At 44.8% G+C, this 19,058-nt stretch overlaps 1 protein-coding gene across 2 annotated transcripts in view; it reads left to right on the forward strand.

Annotated features, from left to right (window-relative positions):
- LOC148415406 (rho guanine nucleotide exchange factor TIAM1-like) overlaps positions 1 to 19,058 on the forward strand; it is a 42,502-nt gene that overhangs the window by 5,104 nt on the left and 18,340 nt on the right. For both annotated transcript variants that reach the window (XM_088427656.1, XM_088427657.1), the window contains exons 2-7: positions 10,688 to 10,767; positions 11,816 to 12,665; positions 15,115 to 15,559; positions 16,448 to 16,620; positions 17,003 to 17,227; positions 17,836 to 18,021. In XM_088427656.1, the coding sequence (XP_088283782.1) occupies positions 11,826 to 12,665; positions 15,115 to 15,559; positions 16,448 to 16,620; positions 17,003 to 17,227; positions 17,836 to 18,021 (1,869 nt within the window). In that variant the 5' untranslated portion in view covers positions 10,688 to 10,767; positions 11,816 to 11,825. The remainder of the gene's footprint in view (positions 1 to 10,687; positions 10,768 to 11,815; positions 12,666 to 15,114; positions 15,560 to 16,447; positions 16,621 to 17,002; positions 17,228 to 17,835; positions 18,022 to 19,058) is intronic.

The raw sequence follows: 19,058 nt of genomic DNA on the forward strand, positions 1-19,058 counted from the left end.
CTTCACTCGACAAAAACAAAGCCTTTTCCCTGGGGTCATCCGTTCTCCCCGCTGGCAGCCCCCATGGGGGGGTCGCACCTCTATTTGAGAAGCACCGACCACACTTACTAAACTCAAATGGAATACCTTTACATCATCCTCTCCGTTTTACTAATATTTTTGTGCGTGAACAAAGATGGCCTTGGACGTTGGTTCAGTCTGCTCGCTTCTTTTATTGAGAATAATGCCGTTGCGCCCTCAGCCAACACGAGCTGCTGCTAGCCGCAACAGACACTTGCTGCTAACGGCCCTCTTGCCCGTCCCGTTACCGTAATTATTTTACTGTCGTTATTATAGGATATTAATGAATTATTATAAAACAAAATGCATATCTACGCGTCAAAACTCAGCTTTGCTATAGTTTTGACACTGTGGCTAAACTTTCGGTGCGTCCTGTACACGGTAACGTAGAAAATTTGACCCCAAAAACAAAGGGTGCGTCCTATGTGGTGAAATACAGTATTTTTTTTTTTCCAATTCAAAGCATGCAGCAAAATGTCATAGTTGACGCGCGCAAGGGTGCGCCGCATCCCAAGTGTGTTTGCGAGTGAATTTTAATGAGGTTTGAAATGGTCAAAGTCAAGGAGAAATCTCCCAGGGCGCGTTCTCAAGTCGGGAGGGTGGTGTGTGTGTGTGTGTGTGCGTGTGTGTGCGTGTGTGTGCGCGGGAGTTGATTTCAAAGACGAGAAATCCCAGCATTGTGTTCCTTGGAAGCCCCCTCCCCCCTTTGCGCCCCCTCCTGCGGTGAGAAGCGCTCATCTGGTGTCATAGTCATGGAAATGCCTTGACCAGCTTGCGGCCGTATGCGCCTTGCTCGTCTTCTTGTGTCCTCTTGTGTCTTTTAAAGGACACGCACACTTCAGTCACGTGTGTGCTTGTTGTGCAAAAAAAAATATATAGATACTTGTCGTCAAATACGTTTTTTTTTAAGCGTATCTGACGCTCTTTAGTCCTTTTTTTTAATATTAAGCCAATTGAGCATTGTAATGCTGAACTGTGGCCACTGGATGGGGGTGTTTCTCACACTGCCTCTTTCGATAACGCTTGGCACTGAAAGAGTTAAGTTGTTCAGGTGCGCAGCTGGCGCAACAAGCGCCTGAAAATTGTCTTAAAATGGCTGGTTTGTGAAATCCTGCTATTCTCAAAATTCCAAAAAGTATTCTCTGAATTTTCTCTTGAAAGTCAGAAATTTGACTTTATTTCCAGATTTCTCCATTTGAATCATAATTGTTTTATTCTTCTCAGTTAGATTAAAGATAAAAAGTGAGAACTCCTGACTATTGTCAGAATTCTCAATTGAAAGTCCGAATTTTCTCTTAAAAGTCAGAAATTTCACTTGAAACACTTTCAACCCTAATTCTAAAAATATTCTCAGAATTACATATACTGTATATAAATATATGTTTTGGCAGAAATGCTACTGCGAATTCTGACTATTAGAATTCTCATTTTAAAGTCCAAATTTTCACTTAAAATTCTGACATGTCTTTCAACAGAATCCTGTCAGAATTCTATTATTGTCAGAATTGAATAAAGGATATACAAAAATGACTTCTCAGAATTCCTTCTGAGAATTATGACAAAAGTCAGAAATTTGACTTCATCCCCAGATTTCTCCAAAGTCAAAATTAGAGCATTATACACAGAATCGGATAAAAGATTTTTTTTTTAATTGGACGTTAGTTACTCAGAATTCCTACTGAAAATTCCGACTTCTCAGAATTCTCATTTTAAAAAAGAAATTTTCACTTCAAAATCAGAAATTTGACTTTTGCCAGATTTCTCCATTGCAAGTCAAAATTCTCACATTATACTGAGAATTCTGATCCCGAGGGGGAATATTTCCCCCCATTTGAGCAGCGGGGCAGCTTTTTTTTCCTTTTTCCCTTGCGTGTCGCGATGCATCTGTGTGACGCTCGGTTGCACAAGGCAACGCGGCGGAGAGGCGCTCCGGGCGTGTAACGTGGAGGCCACGCTCAGGGGAAGCCCAGAAAAACATCTCAGTGTCCAAATGATGCAGGCGCTTCTCGAAAGTCTGCGCCCCCCCCCCAGGTGCACTTGATAGCACATTTCAAGACATGGCGGAGTTACGTCGCCGTCTTTTCTCTCGGGAGCGCTCATCAATATTAACGGCGCTGATGGAAATGCGCCTCGACGGCGACCTAGATGCGTTTGGGGTGAAATTCGCTACCCGTCTTGTCGTTTACTGACCTGGAAGCTAATGTGCCGGATGAGGAAACGCATTTGGGATGCGTTTTGAGTCAGGCGGGCTCGGAAGGGCCCGAGATGACGATATCGTCGAAAAATCTCAACCTAACACGTGAAAGTGTGCAAAATTGTCTTCAAATTTATTACCCCCAAAGTTGTGTATTCATCCTGATTTTGATTGCTTTGTCCCTTACAAAATTGCTTCCAAGTGTTGCAAATGAGAAAAAAAGGGGATCTAAACCAGAGCCCTGAGGAACGCCACTCCAAATAGTGTTTGAGAGTTGTTAGTCTTTAACAAAGGGTTGTGTATTAATTCAGATTTTCATTGCTGTCCCTCTCAAAAACAAAACAAAAAAAAAGTGGCTCAAAAGCAGCTCCCTGAGGAACACCACTTCAAATAGTGTATGTTTGGTTCTATTTTTCTTTCACAAAGGATATAGGTCTGCAACTCACAAATATTTCAAAACACATTTCATCTGTTAATTATTTTGCCGAGTAACTCATTGACTCCCAAAGACGTATTTTTTACATTTTTGTTACTTTTGCCAAATACGTGCTAAGGTAATTAAATACCTTGGGTACTAAAGTAACCTGCTGAAGTGCCTGAATTAATTGATGACTTTATGATGTAATATCTATCGAATTATACGTAATACAATTGTATAAATACGAGCGTTGAAATTTCTCAGTATTTTAGGTCTTGAAACGATGACTAGATGATCCAAAATAATGGTTGCTTAAAAGGGCTCTATGGAATTGTTGAAATGGTGCAGCTTCCTACTTGGGACATGCAAACGTCCCGCACAAATACCTCATTCCAGTCGAAAATATTCCCACAATTCCACCCCCCGGACGTGCAGCGGCAGATGGGACTCGGCCAACTGCTGCTATGATGCCTTCAATGGCCAATCCGTCATCATAAAGCCGTCACGCACACATGCGCCCGCTTGGGCAAATTGTGCGCGCGGAGCGGGAAACGTCTAGCAAACGTGAGGAATGTCAAACGTGTCGAGACAAGATGAAGACGCCGCGCGCAACACATGTTGTCGGCGTTCCTCGGAATTTCACGTACGAGAAACTCAAAAACAAGGGAGGGATTGATTATTGACTCATAATCCGATGTCTTAAAGGCTTAAAAATCTCTGAAAAATTCCTTGCCGCACGAAAACCCATTCAAACTAAGAATATCATTAATGGTGCGCTTTTCTTTTCAAGTTAAGAGCAAATGAAATGGAACAAGAAGCCACGCGTCGCTACATTGTGTTTTGGTGAATCCCTTTCAAAATGTCGCCTGCAGTATTGTTATTGGTTTCAGATATGGGAAAAAATCCCAAAAACAAATGACTTTTTAAAAGTAAAATTTGTTTATGTTTATTACCCTTGTGCGGTCGCCACATCCTCTGCCGCCGCTGTAAATCCTCCCAAAATCCTCTTTGTTCTCGTATTAAAGGCTTATTCCAGTTTATTGATTGGAGCGCAAAATGGCAGCATAATAAAAATCTAAGCGGACGCAAAGTCAAAGGACCCCCCCCGGCCCCGGCCCCGGCCCCAGCCCCTTTCTCTCTCGCCCACCTCCACCCTTAGCGGCTAGCCCGCAGCCAGCAATCAAGAGGCGTTTAGGGACTTCAAAGCGGCTCGACGAGGCGCTAAAGAGCCGCGAGCAGGATGCGCTGGCCTGGCACCTTTGGCGGGTGACGACGAGGAGATAAAAGTAGCGGGGGGGCTTCCTCGGGAAGGACGAAGGCTCACCGCCCCCGTTCCCCGACGTGGTGTTTTCCGTTTGTTTGTTTTAAGCGCGCGAAGCGTCAACGCCGACGTTTTTCTGCGACAAAACCTGCCGAATGACTTCATAACGGGACTTAATGGTCTCACGCTTGCTCAAAAGTACAAGCGTTAGCCTATTAGCGACCGCCGATGTAAATAAAAGGAGGATTTATTGTGGGTGTAGTTCCACGGTTGACCACTGGATGACGGCATTACTCACTATACTTTCAAGGCTCCGAATAGAAAATTGCGAAAAAAGAAACGTTGAAAAAGTTTGAAATGGCTGGGCTGACCAAATATGTCCTGAGAAAAAGCGTGAATTGTAACAGGAGCCGCGGCGGCGTTTAAACGACGCCAGCTGTTGCACATTTACATCCTCAAACAAGCGCAGCTTGGACAGTCGTTAAATGAAGAGTCCATTTCGAGCTTAAGGTTGCGTACTAGACTAGACGTAGAAATTGCTTGTAACTGGCGCCCCGGAGCAAATCGATTTTCTCTGACCGTGACTTAGCAGCTCGGTTAGGTCAAGATCGGCCATTTTTAAGCGCTGCGTCAAAGTTGAAAAATTTGCTGCCGTGGCAACAGTTATTTATTCTGAGTAGCAGGAAGTAGTTCTAGTTCTAGTACGCAAATGTTAGCAACTGGCAATGTCCACAGAGCTCAAGGGGATTTTTGAGGTGTAATTCCTCTGCCGGCCACTGGATGGCGGCACGACTTTGGCAGAGCGAGGCTTTTCATGATTCATGGACGCGGAAGCAGGAAGTAGTTCTAATTTTAGTGCGCAACTGGTAGCCTGTTAGCAACTGGCAATGTCAACAAAGCTCAAGGGTTTATTTTGGGTGTAATTCCACTGCCGACCACTAGATGGTGACACTACTTACTTTGGCAAAGCAAGACTTTCCATGATTGATCAACACGAGAGCAGGAAGTAGTCCTGGTTCTGCTGTGACCTGAGTGTAAAGTTTGAATTGGTTTTCATCATGAATTTTGGACTATCGGGCGAAAAAGATTTTCAGATGCAACAACCGAAATTGAACAGTTTGTTATAACCAGGCTGAATTCTAAGCCGCAGCAACAGTAGATATTTACTTACGCAGAAAGTTTATAAAATGTTTTTTGTTTTATTTATTTATTTATTTTCAAACTGTCTGGTTTCAGCAACATCATTTCTTCAACACGGCTAAAGCTACATAACACCGACACACTCTGCTTGTTAGAATACTGCGCCAACACAACAGTAACATGTCTAATTGCGTTTACCAGTGGAGAGTACCCCTGGTGGCGGGTAAAATAGCCGTTCGAACTCAAAATCAATATTTCCATAGTGTCCTTTTCTGTCTTCCTTTGTTTAATGGGAGATGGCGAGTTAAAAACAAAACATAGATTGGTTGTTTCCTATAAAATGCTATGACAACTGTGTGACTGATATACGTATGGTCCAAAGAATTGGCTCGCCGGACTTAAAAAAAAAACAGGACGCTTGGACGTGAATGTAAAATCGACTGGCAAACTCTTGGGGCTCGGGACACGAGGCTGAAAATCGTAAAAAACGGGACGTCTTGTCTCCTTCCGCGAGGTGTAATTGAGTGGTCAGCATTCAGCCGCACGCGGGCTAGCTGGCGCCCACACGCTAACGAGGTTCTATTACCCGAAGCCACCTGAGCCTCTCGTGGCCCGTCAGACAGGTCGGCGGCTTCCTGGAAATCGATTCCCGAGGAAATCCAGTCAGACGGCTTGTTTGTCTTATTAAAGCACGAGTAGTAAATCAGTGGGGGCTGTCCCGAGGTCACCCGCCGCTTCATAACATTAGCAGGCAAGTCCAAGTACTTAAGTACCAAAGTAGGGCTGCGCGATTATGTCCAAAAGAATAATTACGATTATTAGGTGAGAAACTCAATGCCATTTCACGCTGGTAAATAATATAGTAAGGTGAGAACATCAGAGGCTTTTGTCAAGCACACATGTGGGAAATACTGCCCCTGGTGGTAGGATGACAAAGTGCTTGATTTGACATGTAGTTTAGCCGGCTTTTTAAATGTTAATATCGCTGACGATCAATTTAATTAGTCATGATGGTGATTGAAATTCGATTAAAAAAACAGGCAGCCCGATACCAATCAATTACTTTGGTAATTCATTCATTAAATTAAATTTTTGGTTTCGTATGTAAATTTAAGCATGTTATACCCGAGTTATTTGAAGAAAAAAAAATTTTAAGTCAAGGCTTTTTTGTTAAAAGCGATGAGAAGAATTAGGATTTTTTTTTCACGCTTATATCAGTGTCCACCAAACCTGTTTTGTTTTGTTTTAATAACATTGAAACGTATTTTTAACCTATGCCGCTTGTAGTTTGGACACATCCGGCCAAAATGGTTGTGCCATTTGGACATATTGTTGTTGGGTGAAATTTCAGCTCCCCAGTGTCTTGTATCAATGTTTTACCTTTGATGTGAATTGCCTTTGATGTAAAGATCCAAAGATTGGCCCAAATAGCGCAACGAGGTGGTCGTTGGCAGCTGAGCAACATCTTCAGCTAAGCTTTCTTCTTGACATTACACACACGTGTGTTCCAGCTTACCTCTCGCCGCTCACTCCACCGCTAGGATTTCAAGAGTGTTTTTTTTGTTTTTGGCTTCGGGGCCACGGGGCGCAAAAGTCTTTCCGTCAAGCGACGGGCATCTTGACAGCTTTCATCCTTTGGGCTTCTTTTCCAAAACGGCGTGTTCCAACAGGCCCCGTGGTTTTGTCAAATATCAGCTGCTATTTAATAACAAAGGAGTCCCGAATGTTCCTTGCCGCATATTTCAGGGATGACGACGCCGGTAAATTGTCGTGTGCCGCGGGCACTCGATCCCAATGAAGTGTGTACTGAAATGAGACAAAATAGACACAATTGGGATTTTGTTTTTGCTTTCAAGCCGCGCAATTTGGGTACCATATTTTTTTCCGCGCTGAACCGGATTATAAGGCACAGCTTCCACGAATGGCCTATTTTAAAACTATTTTCGTATATGGGACTCATCGCATTATAAGGCGCATAGAATAGAAGCTACATGAGTGACATTATAAGGCGCATAGAATAGAAGCTACATGAGCGACTGGGGTTGCGTTTTGCCTCCACAAAATGGAGCTGCGCTAAAGGCAAATAGACACAATTGGGATTTTGTTTTTGCTTTCAAGCCGCACAATTTGGGTACCATATTTTCCGCGCTGAACCGGATTATAAAGCACAGCTTCAACGAAAGGCCTATTTTGAAACTATTTTCGTATATGGGACTCACCGCATTTTAAGGCGCATAGAATAGAAGCTACGGTAGTGGTTGAGCTTGCGTTATGCATCCGCTAGATGGATCTGCGCTAAAGGCAACGTCAACAAAACAATCAACAAAAAGTACTATCTGTAGGTTGGTTATCATAAAATAGATTTGTATTTCGCATACATGGAGTTATAAGTCATTTTTGCCTGCTTGAAAAATGTTGAAAGCTAGCATCCTTTTTATATCGAAATAATAAGTTTAATTTTGAGGTACCATATTTTACGCACTATAAGGCGAACCGGATTGTAAAATGCACCCTCAATAAATGCTCTATTTTAAAACCTTTCATATATAGGGCGCACTGCATCATAAGGTGCATAGAATAGAAGCTACGGTAGTGACTGGGCTTGCGTTATGCATCCATTAGATGGAGCTGCGCTAAAGGCAATGTCAACAAAACAATCAACAAAAAGTACTGTAAAATAATACATTTTAAAACTGTTTTCATATGTAGGGCGCCAATGAGGATTATAATTCCTGCCGTAGCCACAAGAGGGCAGCAAATCAATCACCTCAACTGCTTGTTGTTCTTCTTTCTTTGATCATAAAGGCTTGCGTGACATCACGTTTTCCTTCTTGCTTTATGCTGTGGTCTCACCTTGAAACTTTTTGCCCAAAGGTGACATCATATAAAAATTAGGAACCGCAAGTGACTGAAAAAGGAATCTGTGTTCTGACTTTTTTTTTTTGAAAAAGTTTGCAAAAGGTGAGATAAAAGTATTTATTTCATTGTCGGCCATACATATTTTTTAATATGTCGAATAGATGACGAATTTTGGTGTCGGGCAAAATTCTGATGCAAGCGAGCGCAAGTGAGATGCGATGAAATTATTTGACCTCTTGTGACCTATTTTCTTTTGTTTGCTCATGGTGATACATTTGTTCCCAAGAAAACAAAACAAAAACAAAGCTAGGTCATATTGACCCACAATTGGGTTGTTTTTGTCCTGTTCTACCTACCAGAGTCTGCTGCTACGCTCCGATACTCTTAAATTCACTCCGATCCCAATATCGATCCGATATGATATCAGAATGAACAATAGATGCTTTTATTTTTTAATATAAAATGCTAGCAGAAGTAATGTTGTATTACTTTGTCTTGCAAAAATAAAAACTTGCGAGCTAAGATTACGTCAGCTTTTGACAAAATTCAAGGCTTTTAGATACGCCTTATAGTGCAGAAAATACGTTAATATGCGGCCATGATGGTGCAGTTGCACCCCAAAAAAAAAAAAAGGTGTCATGTTCCAATTAATTTGCTCTTATTTTGAAAAGATAATCTATCCGAAGAATGGGGGAAAACATACCTCTTGATTACATTAAAACAGTGTTTGGATCAATGCCAAAACCAATTACGAGTTTAAAAGAATGTAATTATGATTCAGTTAAAGTTTAAACTTGTTTTTTTTATCAAATTGCAAGCATAGCCCCCCCCCCCACCCCCCCCATATAAATTGCCTGAAAATTGGAGCAGATAAAGCATATTGAAATTTCAAACAGGGTGTTACAAAATTGTATAAAAAATACATTTGTAACTGAAATGCAGAGGTAAAAATATGAGAATTTACATGGTTGATTAAGTTATTTTATGTTTTTTGTCCCCCAAAAATGAAAAAGTTGTGAATTATGCGCTGCAGGTGTATCCGATTATTAGGCGCACTGTCATCTTTTGAGAAAATTCAAGGCCTTTGGGTGCGCCTTATCGTGTGGAAAATGTTATAATAAGTAGCATTCTTCCACTTTTGTGAAACATAAATTTCAATCATAAATTTTCAATTCTTTTTGTTTCTTGTTTTGGTGGTTATTTGACTTTCTCGAACTTTCTTTTTCCCTCACAGGAAAACCTTTTTTTTTTCCTATGGTGCACGCATGACGCCATTTGTAGCTCTCAGTCATGAAGCGATGAGTTGGCCTTTTCCTCTCATCTTGCCCCCCCAGTCCCCCCCCCCTTGAATGTCAGCGCCAATATAGCCGTGAATAAGGCTGAGCGTCCTTGGGCGTCAAACATGGTGCCAGCGAGAGGTGATGAGCGAGCGAAATATAGGAGGCGGGTTGCAACAAAAGGTAGAAAGAAAAAAAACAGGGTCAGCACCAGTTTATATAAGGCCTCCTTTGCCCCCCCCCCCCCCCCCCCCCCCCCCCCCCCCCCCCCCCCACTGCTGAATGCGGAGGGTTGGGCTCCCACTCATTAGTCCAGCGCACCCCCAAGCGGGCTGTCCTCCAAGAGACATTAAGACCAGCGCTTCATCTCTGGTCCCATCTGTTGATGCTTTTTTTTTTTTTTTTTTTGGAGTCCATCCGCATCATACGGTCCCATTTGTCAGGTGCTTGTCGGATGTCGGCGGCGGGGATGGCTTCCACCTCTGCCGCGTGTTTACGGGCCCAGTCGGGCTCTTAGGGAGTTCATACAGCTACTTCAACTCTCAAAAGCTTTTATGACTGCTCTGTTGCGTTCTAATTATAGCAACAAGATCCCGCGCGACATTTTGAGCCGGCTATTTGTTGAAGCGCTTGCTATGAATGAAGTGTAGCGGCATTGGCGCGTGCATGCCTGCAGCAAAACACTAAAGGCTCAGGTAATTGTATTATTTTATTAGGGATATGACAGACAGCCGAATAATGAGAAATATTTCATAAATAACGAACTAAGCCTGACGGAACGGAAGATTTCATCCATTGTTGTAATCACATGTACGCAATCTTGCTCAACGCGTTCATAGGCATAAAGCATCCATCCATTATCTCTAGTTGCGTGGTTACTTGAATGGCGTCGCCTCTTTGCCACGGTCCAGAATACTTTGTTTAATGGCGTGCAAGCGATTTATTCATTCAAATCCATTCATTCATTTTCTGTAGCCGCTTTACCTCAGTAGGGTCGCAGGCTCGTTGGTGCCTATCCCAGCTGGCTTCAGGCAGTAGACAGGGAACCCCTGAACTGGTTGCTAGCCAATTGCAGGGCACAGAGACAAACAACCATTCATGCACCAAATCACACCTAAGGACAATTTATAGTTTGTCCAATACACCTGCCGTGCATATTTTTGGAGTGTGGTAGGAAGCCGCAAGGCCTGGAGAGAACCCACGCAGGCTTGGGGAGAACATGCAAACTCGGGTCCCATAACTGTGAGGTGGATGTGCTAACCAGGCCTAAAATAACTGTTTAGAATTAAATATTGAGAGATTATTGCATTATTTTGCTTTTTAAATGTTTTTAATTTCAATTCAAGAAATGTTCTGCAGGTATCAGCAAAACTGATCTAACGCTTTGTTCTTGCATTTCATCTTCAAATTGAGAGCAAATTAAATGTAACATGAAGCTGACATTGTGTTATAGAGACTCTTTGGTTTTCTCTCCACAGTCCTGCCGGTTGTAGCAAAGACAGACGTCTGAAGTTGGGTTGATGCTCAACATGTCCAAAAAGTGGTGTACATCCCGCAGGTAGGCTAACACAACACCTGTCATTTGATAAGTCTGGGCCCGTCATGATAATTACTGCATTCACCTGTCATCGAAAAATATTGGAGACGATAAATATATACCAGCAACAATGATTGGCGCCGCTTCTTCCCTCCCATCTGTCAACTTGTTCGCCGCGGTATATTGACGCACGCTATCAGTGGAACGGCTCTTGAAAAATGCTTCACTTGTACTTTTCTAGTTTGGTTTGCATACCGCGTCCCTTTTTCATTTTTTAGAGTGTACAGTAGTGATCGCGAATTAGCGCTAATGCTAACGGTCGCAGGGATTACATCTGTGCTCGTTTTTTCATCGTTTCATTTCTTGTGTTTATTAATATGGCTTCTATGAATGTTTGCTGCGCTCATCAGGAACATTTTGTCTAAATTTCATCCGTCACATACACTACAAGTGAAACAAAGTATTGCTGAGGTTGAATTTACAAAAAAATGTCTTTAATTAAAATTTTTTTAAAAATCATTTCCTGGCCTCTACATTTCCTGGTCTGCATTTATTGGTTAGTTGAAATGCATCCCAACAAGAGGTGAAACCAGGACTAAGACAGGGAGCAACTATAAATACATCGCTGATAAAGTCAACTGTGTTGTAAGTGTGAATTGAACCAATCAAGTTGATCCACTCAACATTTATTGAGCAGGCAAAGATTAGTTATAACTCCATGTTTGCAATAAACAAAGGAAAAGACGAAATTGCGAAGATGCGATCCTCCTGTACATTATCTAAAAATGTATACAAAAAGCGAAATTTCCATCAGCCAATTGTCTGTGAGAAGCGCATACAGAACTGGCGTCCTGAAAATGTCAGAACCGAGTCAATTGTCTCATACTTGGAACTAATGCTAACGCTAACTATCATTATGCTAACGGCGCTTTTTTTCCCCAATTCATTGCTTGTTTCTGTACAAATGGCTCATGGAAAATCTACCGTGCGGAAAAATTGACGGTGACAGGCCCAGAAACGTCGTGGCGAGGAAAGCGGCGCATAAGCGTGTCTCCTTGATGTTCTCCAGCCGCTGAATCATGGGAAATGCGGAGAGCCAGCACGGGGAGCATGCCTTCTTCTTGGGCACGGAACGTGGCTATTTGTCACGGAAGCACATGTCGCGCTCGCTTCGCATCTCCAACAAGCGGTCGCGGCGCTGTCGCCACGCCTCGTCGGGCAAGATAGAGCACAGGAACTCGGAGGCCAGCACGCGCTCCAGCAGCACCCCCAGCATCCCGCAGTCCCTGGCCGAAAATGGTCTGGAGCCCTTCAACGAGACCAACGCCCTGCCCGACTTCGGCAGCCCCATTTGGGTGGACCGCGTGGCCATGAACCTCAGGCCCGCGTCCTTCCACCACGATCCGGCCGGCCCGGCGGCGGCTCACGGAAACGCCATGCTCATCACCCTGCCCGGCCCCACCGCCGACGAGGCGCAGGAGGGCGAGGTCACGTACCTCCAGGACGCTCGGGACGCCCCCAAGGAGGCCGGCGCCTTCGCCAAGAAGCGCTCCAAGTCGGCGGACACCTGGCGAGACGACAGCCTGGATTTCTCCCTGTCGGACCTCAGCCAGGACCACCTGACCAGCACGGAGGAGATGACGACCCCCGGCGCGGAGCGGGACCCGCTGCCGCCCGGCCCCGCCGACTCCAGGGACCGGGCCGACTCCTTCGACGAACTGTACGGCCGGAAGAACCCCGGCGCCGCCGAGGCTCGCCGGGAAGCCCGAGACCAGAAGATGATCTCCGAGGAAGACGCCAACGCGTACGGCGCCTTCACCCTTCCGTGCAGACGCTCGCATTGCCTTTCCGAAGGGCCGCGTGGACCCCGCGCCGCCGTCGGCGCCAGCATGCGGGGACGGAGGGCGCAGACCATCCAGGTAACGTCTTCCTTTCTAACACTGTCCGCATTTCAGTGACCGCTATCGCTCTCTCGGGCTTTCTGTTGAGTCAATGAGCCGCCTCTTTGAAGACGATTTTTAATTTTTTTTTCCTTGGCACGCTCAGAAGAGATTGGGGCACAGGCCCATGCTATTAAATACGGTAATGCCCTAAATATAAGACGCATAAAACGCACCCTTCATTTTGAGCTCAAATTTTGATATTTTCAACGTTAGCGCGTAAAAGCTGCACCGACACTTGGCACTGATGTAAAAACTATAGCAAAACAGAGTAAATCTTCTTGCGTTCATATCCATAAGTTATAAAATTTTGTATTTCAGATTTCCTACATTGCGACTGGTCAGTGAACACCTCGTCACTGTAATGTTGAAGCTGTTGTTTTTCCGTTTCCTTGTGACGCAGCTGGAGTTCATTTTACCACCAATACCCAAAGTTGCGCAGCATTGATAATGAGTAATAAATGAGTAATAAATGAGTAAAATGAAATATCTTTTCGTGTTCTCTAACCGGTGAACTCTTAATCGAATCGGCTGGCGACATCATAACCTTTACTCGATCCTCTCGGTTTTCGTAATATTCCTGCGCGTGAACAAGGATGGCCTCGAACGTTGGTTCACCCCGCTCGCTTCTTTTATTAAAAATAATGGCGTACTGGCCTCAGCTTGTTAGCCGCATCGGGCACTTTTCGCTAACAGCCAGCTGATGTCCGCTCGTCCCATAATTCTTGTAATTATTGCCGTTTTAGCTAGCAAAAATCACAACTTTGTTCTAGTTACCAAATAAAAAGTCACATGCTACACAGCTAAAATTTCTGAGGTGGAAATGTGTTGTATTGACCTCTGCGTTCATAATTGTGTTTAACCAAGCAAAAACGTTTTTAACTATCATCCAAACACCTGCGTATTTCACGGAATTTTTCGTAGGATATCCGAACACCGAAATATTAAACGGCACCAAAGCGGCGGCGGCGTTTCTGCTTTGCTCTCCTAACGCAGCCTGCCGGCGACGCAAACAAGACCTTGCACCCCCACGTCTCATTTATTCCCCCCTTTTCATTGTGTCTGAGTGTTTCCTCCGCCGCATAAGCTGCACAATCAGATTAACAGCGGGAGGAAAGCTCCTATTTTCCCTGCTGCTTGTTTTTCTCGGCCCATAATAAGAGAGCGTCTGAGTTTAGTCGCTCCCCGTTTGAAATCTTTTGCCTTTTGTCATGCTAATGAGCGGAGGCCCGTGGAAGACTGTCACAGTAAAAAATACTGTGCATGGTGGCCTTGTCGCCACCCCCCCGCCCCCCCCTTTTTAAAAGCCTGTGCCGAATGGAGCTCCGAAGCGCATGATCGGATCACGTGATTGGACGGTGATACCGAGTTCTACGTTGCCCCTCGCTTCCATCTCCCAGGAGTCTTTGGCCATGTGTGTAGGAGGGGGGGTGAGAAGGGGCGGTAAGGGGGGGTAGACGCGGCGGTGCCACATCGAGGGCAGCCTGCACTTGAACAACAGCGGCGGTCTCGTTTGGAACAGAAACTTTTTGTGCCGGGCCGCTTGTTTTTGCGACGCTTTCTTGAGGCGGGGTCAGGTCTAGTTAGTCCTCGGATGGGATTACGAGGTGAGCCGCGGTTACCAGATGCCAACTCGGTGCCTGTATGAGCGGGGAGGGTTGGAACTGACTATTAAATAAGCAAATAGCCTACCCTAAATCTTTGTGGAGGAAGGGCGACCCCGAGATAAACCGCAGATCCGAGCTACTGGATTGCGAGGACGTCTCGGCGGTCCTCATCGTCTCGTCTCCCACCCTGGCTAGAACAGAAACTTTGGTGCCGGGCGACTTATTTTTGCAACACTGACAACGCTGCGTTTCTTGAGGCAGGCTCAGGTCTAGCTAGTCCTCGGATGAGAGCACGAGGCGAGGTACGATCACCTCGATGCACGACCGGTGCTCGTGGAGAGTTGGAGCTGACCCTAAGAGAAATAATAGCTGACCCTAAACCTTTGTGGGGAAACGATGGTCCCGAAATGGGAAAAACTGGAAGATAAACCCAAGATCTGAGCTACTGGATTGTGATGACGTGTTGGCGGTCTTCATCGCGCCGTCTCATCCGGGCTAGAGCAGAAACGTTTTGTGCCAGGCGACTTGTTTACAATGCTCCATCTCTTGAGGCAGGGTCTGGTCCAGTTCTTGGAGGGGATCACGAGGCGAGCTAAGATTACGTAGCTGTCAACTCGGCGCTCGGACGAACGGGGAGGTTTGGTTTAACCCTAACCCTACCTGACCCTAAAAAAAATTCGCCTACCCTTAAAATCTTTGTGGAGAAACGGTGACCCAGAAAAGGGAAAAACCGAAAGACTAACCAAAGATCTGAGCTATTGGATTGCGATGAAATTTGGACGGTCCTCATCATGCCGTCTCACCCGTCACGGGCCCCACAGGACGTCACGGCCGGCGAGGGCAGCGAGTACGAGGACAGCGGCGTCGACGGGGTGACGGCCGAGGCCGAGTCCCGCCGCTACAAGACCATGTCGGCCTCCTTCTCCGTCTGCTCGGCGGCGGGCGGCAGCGACAGCGGCAGCAGCAACGGCGGCGGCGGCGGCGGCGGCGGGACCGCCGACTCGGCCCAGGGCGTCTACGAGAACTTCCGCCAAGAGCTGGAGATGAGCTCCTGCCAGACGGAGAGTCTGGAGGAGGTGCTGAGCGACGAGCAGAGCACCATGAGCTCCGCCTACCAGTCGGACGCGCTGCTGGGCGTGGGCGCGCAGGGGACGGTGCGCAAGGCGGGGAGGCTCGCCGTCAAGAACTTCCTGGTGCACAAGAAGGGCAAGAAGGTGGAGCCGGCCGCCAGACGCAAGTGGAAGACCTACTGGGTGTCCCTAAAAGGTTTGTGACACGTTCGGCTTTCACGGCCAATAGATTTTGTTTTCTTTTGGCTAATGAAGCTTCATGAAGCACTAGTGAGACATTTTGACTCCTCTAGATGTCACTCTTGGGTCAAAGAGACGGGGGAAATCAGAAAGTACTTTTCCTCTGCACTAGTGTTTTTTTTAAACCAATACCACCATTTAAAGGGGAAATCAAATATCACAGGTGCTTCATGAAGCTTCATTTAACCCTCACTGTTTATTTATTGATTTATAAGTAAACATTTATTGATGTTAAACAAATAGTGATGGGAAAACGATCCCTGATATTTTTATTTACTCCTCTAGGTGGCGCGCTCGGTTTAAAAATTTTGGCTAGTGCAGTGAAAAATGCATTCATAAACCAAGAGTGCCATCTTGAGGACCAAAAAAACTATCAAGTGTTTCACGAAGCTTCATTTTCCCATTAGTTGGTCAGCGTATTCAGTTCAGTTTCTCTTGTTTTAACATTCCCTTTAGTTCCATCTTGTGGATGCATAGTGCAATCCCAGCAACTACTGTAGCTTCTATTCTATGCGCCTTATAATGCGCCGCGCCCTATGGATAAAAACTGTTATAAAATTGGCCATCCATTGAATGTATGCTTTATAGTGCAGAAAATACAGTACCTTGATCTGACTTTTCTGTTGCTCGGATTAATGGCACGGACTTAATGGTATTAGGGAGGCATACAGTTTTTTGTTGTTCCCGCTTCAATTCTTTTTTTTTTCTTTTTTTGTTGTTGTTTGCTTTATTCCTGCCAAGCTGCACTTTTCACATCGGCCTCCGGAGAGCAGAATGAAACTTCTTTCATGATCAATCCGCTCCGGTTTCAAAGCGATCCGGTAATCGATTTCTCTGGGCTCAGGCTGCAATCTGTTCTTCTACGAGACGGACGGGCGCTCGGGAATCGACAACAGCAGCGTGCCCAAGTACGCCATCTGGGCGGAGAACAGCATCGTGCAGGCCGTGCCCGAGCACCCCAAAAAAGACTACGTCTTCTGCCTCAGCAACTCGCTGGGAGACGCCTTCTTGTTTCAGGTCGGACTCTTAACAAAATGTATTGGGAGGAATTGTGAGATTCACGCCACTAGGGGGCGGTAGCAAAAGAGGCGGGGCACCTTTGCTCAATCAAGTTTGACGGCTGTGTGTGGCTTGCGAGTGAGCGAGTGAGCGAGCAAGTGAGAGAGGAGAGGTACTGCCTGTAGAGGTACCACCTCGCCGTTTTCCTGTTTGGTCGGCTACGGGCTCTACTCCAGTATGTCAGAAGTGACCAATGCAATCCTCCTCAAATGTTATCAAAAATAAAATTCAAACTTTTACTGTTTATAGCACGCACCTACGCTTTTGGCTTTCATTTTGTGGAAAAAAAAAGTGTGTCCTATATTTGGGGTTTAAAAAAGGCATGTATTTTACGGCGCAGACGAGCAGCCAGACGGAGCTGGAGAACTGGATCACGGCCATCCACTCGGCGTGCGCCGGCGCCGTGGCCCGCCAGCACCGGCGCGAGGACACGGTGCGCCTGGTGCGCGCCGAAATCAAGAAGCTGGAGCAGAAGATCGACATGGACGAGAAGATGAAGAAGATGGGCGACATGCAGCTGTCCGCCGTCAGCGACGCCAAGAAAAGGAAGACCATCTTGGATCAGGTACGCTCTTGGTGACCTTCAAACGATGCTTCGTGAAGCGCTTTTACTCATTTGATATAAAAAGACGGGAAATTTCATACTGAACATTTCCTGCGCTGTGCAGTGTAATTGCACGTCTGTGGCACCAGAGGGTGCTGTGATGCTCTCACTGTCAAAGTCTGCAGGGGTTAGAAACTTTTGGAATCATATTCAATCAATATTCAATCAATATTATTTATAGTAAACATTTTTTTTTGACTCACATCAGTTTGTTCAATCCCAAAGATTTATTATGATGTATCTTTCAAGAGTCATGAACATTAAATGATCTCAATTATAATATTTTCTTTTTCCTTGGCGGTACTTTGCAAACAATTTGTTTTGTTTTGTTTGCTCGAGTGGAGTAATAAAATAAAATACCACAGGTTCTTGAATCATTCAATGCCAGGGACGTATTTTCACGTTTTTTAATATTTATACATTTAAATATATACTTATATTTTAATATTTAAATTTAGACGTATCCGGGATTTAATGTCCCGGACTCTTAAAAAAAAAAAACAAAAAACGTGAAAATACATCACCGGCATTGAATGATTTAATGAAGGAAGGAATCCCTCCCGCCGCAGATCTTCCTTTGGGAGCAGAACCTGGAGCGGTTCCATGCGGACCTGTTCCGCTTCCGCTGTTACCTGGCCAGCCTGCGGGGCGGCGAGCTGCCCAACCCCAAGCGCCTGCTGGCCTTCGCCTCGCGCCCCACCAAGCTGGCCATGGGCCGCCTGGGCGTCTTCTCCGTCTCGTCCTTCCACGCGCTGGTAAGATAAGACCCGGAAAATATTTATATTTGTGGCGTTCTCGTGATTATTCTGTCACGCTAATTCATCCAAATTCTATCTATCAATGTGATTATATTCAATCTTTATCTGAATTACATGTATTAATTTCAGTATGTTTTTGTGTCTATTTGTTTTTATTTTGACTATTTAAATTTGTGGTGTCATAATTATTCCGATGACTCAAATTAATAAGTGAATTCAAGCAAATGTTATCCATAAATCTTGTTTAAATGGGATATATTGATATTTATTACAAATTTCTAACAATTACTTGTTATTTTTACTCTATTTTTCTGAACACTTTTCATTTAAACGGAATTAAATCTGGTCCAGTTTAATCTAGATTGCATGTATTTATATTTATTATATTTTTTTCGTGTATTAATTGTTGTTATATATCCTAGCGTATCGTATGGCCTCTGCTTTTTTTTTAATTGTAACGTTTAAATAGAAATTCAGTCAATCAATCTGTGAATTATTAAATGCGTTTTTGTTGCGCTATTCAGTGTTATTTTGAACGAAAGCGAAATAAAACATTTTTTTCGTGGCGAAAAAAAATTCCAGTGATCCGAGTCACATTTGTGATTCATTCTTATTTTGGTGGGCCTTCGCTTTGAAGGTCGCGTTTCGCGCTGGGGTCATGTGACCCCGCCGCTAAAAGCAGCCAGTCTCGGAGAAAATCCAGCGGCGTTGCCAAGCGGGTGGGTGTTTTTTTGTTTTTTTTTTCTGGCACTCCCACAGCTTCCTTCCCCATTTAGTCAGCGTTTGCCACTTTGAACTTTTGCTCCCGCTTGGCTCCAGATTGAGTAATACGGCACAAAAAAAAAAAAAATCAAGTCTCCGTGTTCGGTACTCATCCTCACTCATGATATGATTTGAATCCAAATACAGTTGAAGTATAGTCCAAAATAATCATTGATTATGAAATGAATACGCAACTGTTGCCCAGTCACTGTCAATAGTTTTCAAATTAAGAAATAATGACATGAAATATTGTGGAAGGGGTTACAGGAAAT

The sequence above is a fragment of the Hippichthys cyanospilos genome, chromosome 11 (assembly GCF_059441005.1).
Source record: "Hippichthys cyanospilos isolate Australia breed blue-spotted pipefish chromosome 11, RoL_Hcya_1.0, whole genome shotgun sequence".
Taxonomy (NCBI): domain Eukaryota; kingdom Metazoa; phylum Chordata; class Actinopteri; order Syngnathiformes; family Syngnathidae; genus Hippichthys; species Hippichthys cyanospilos.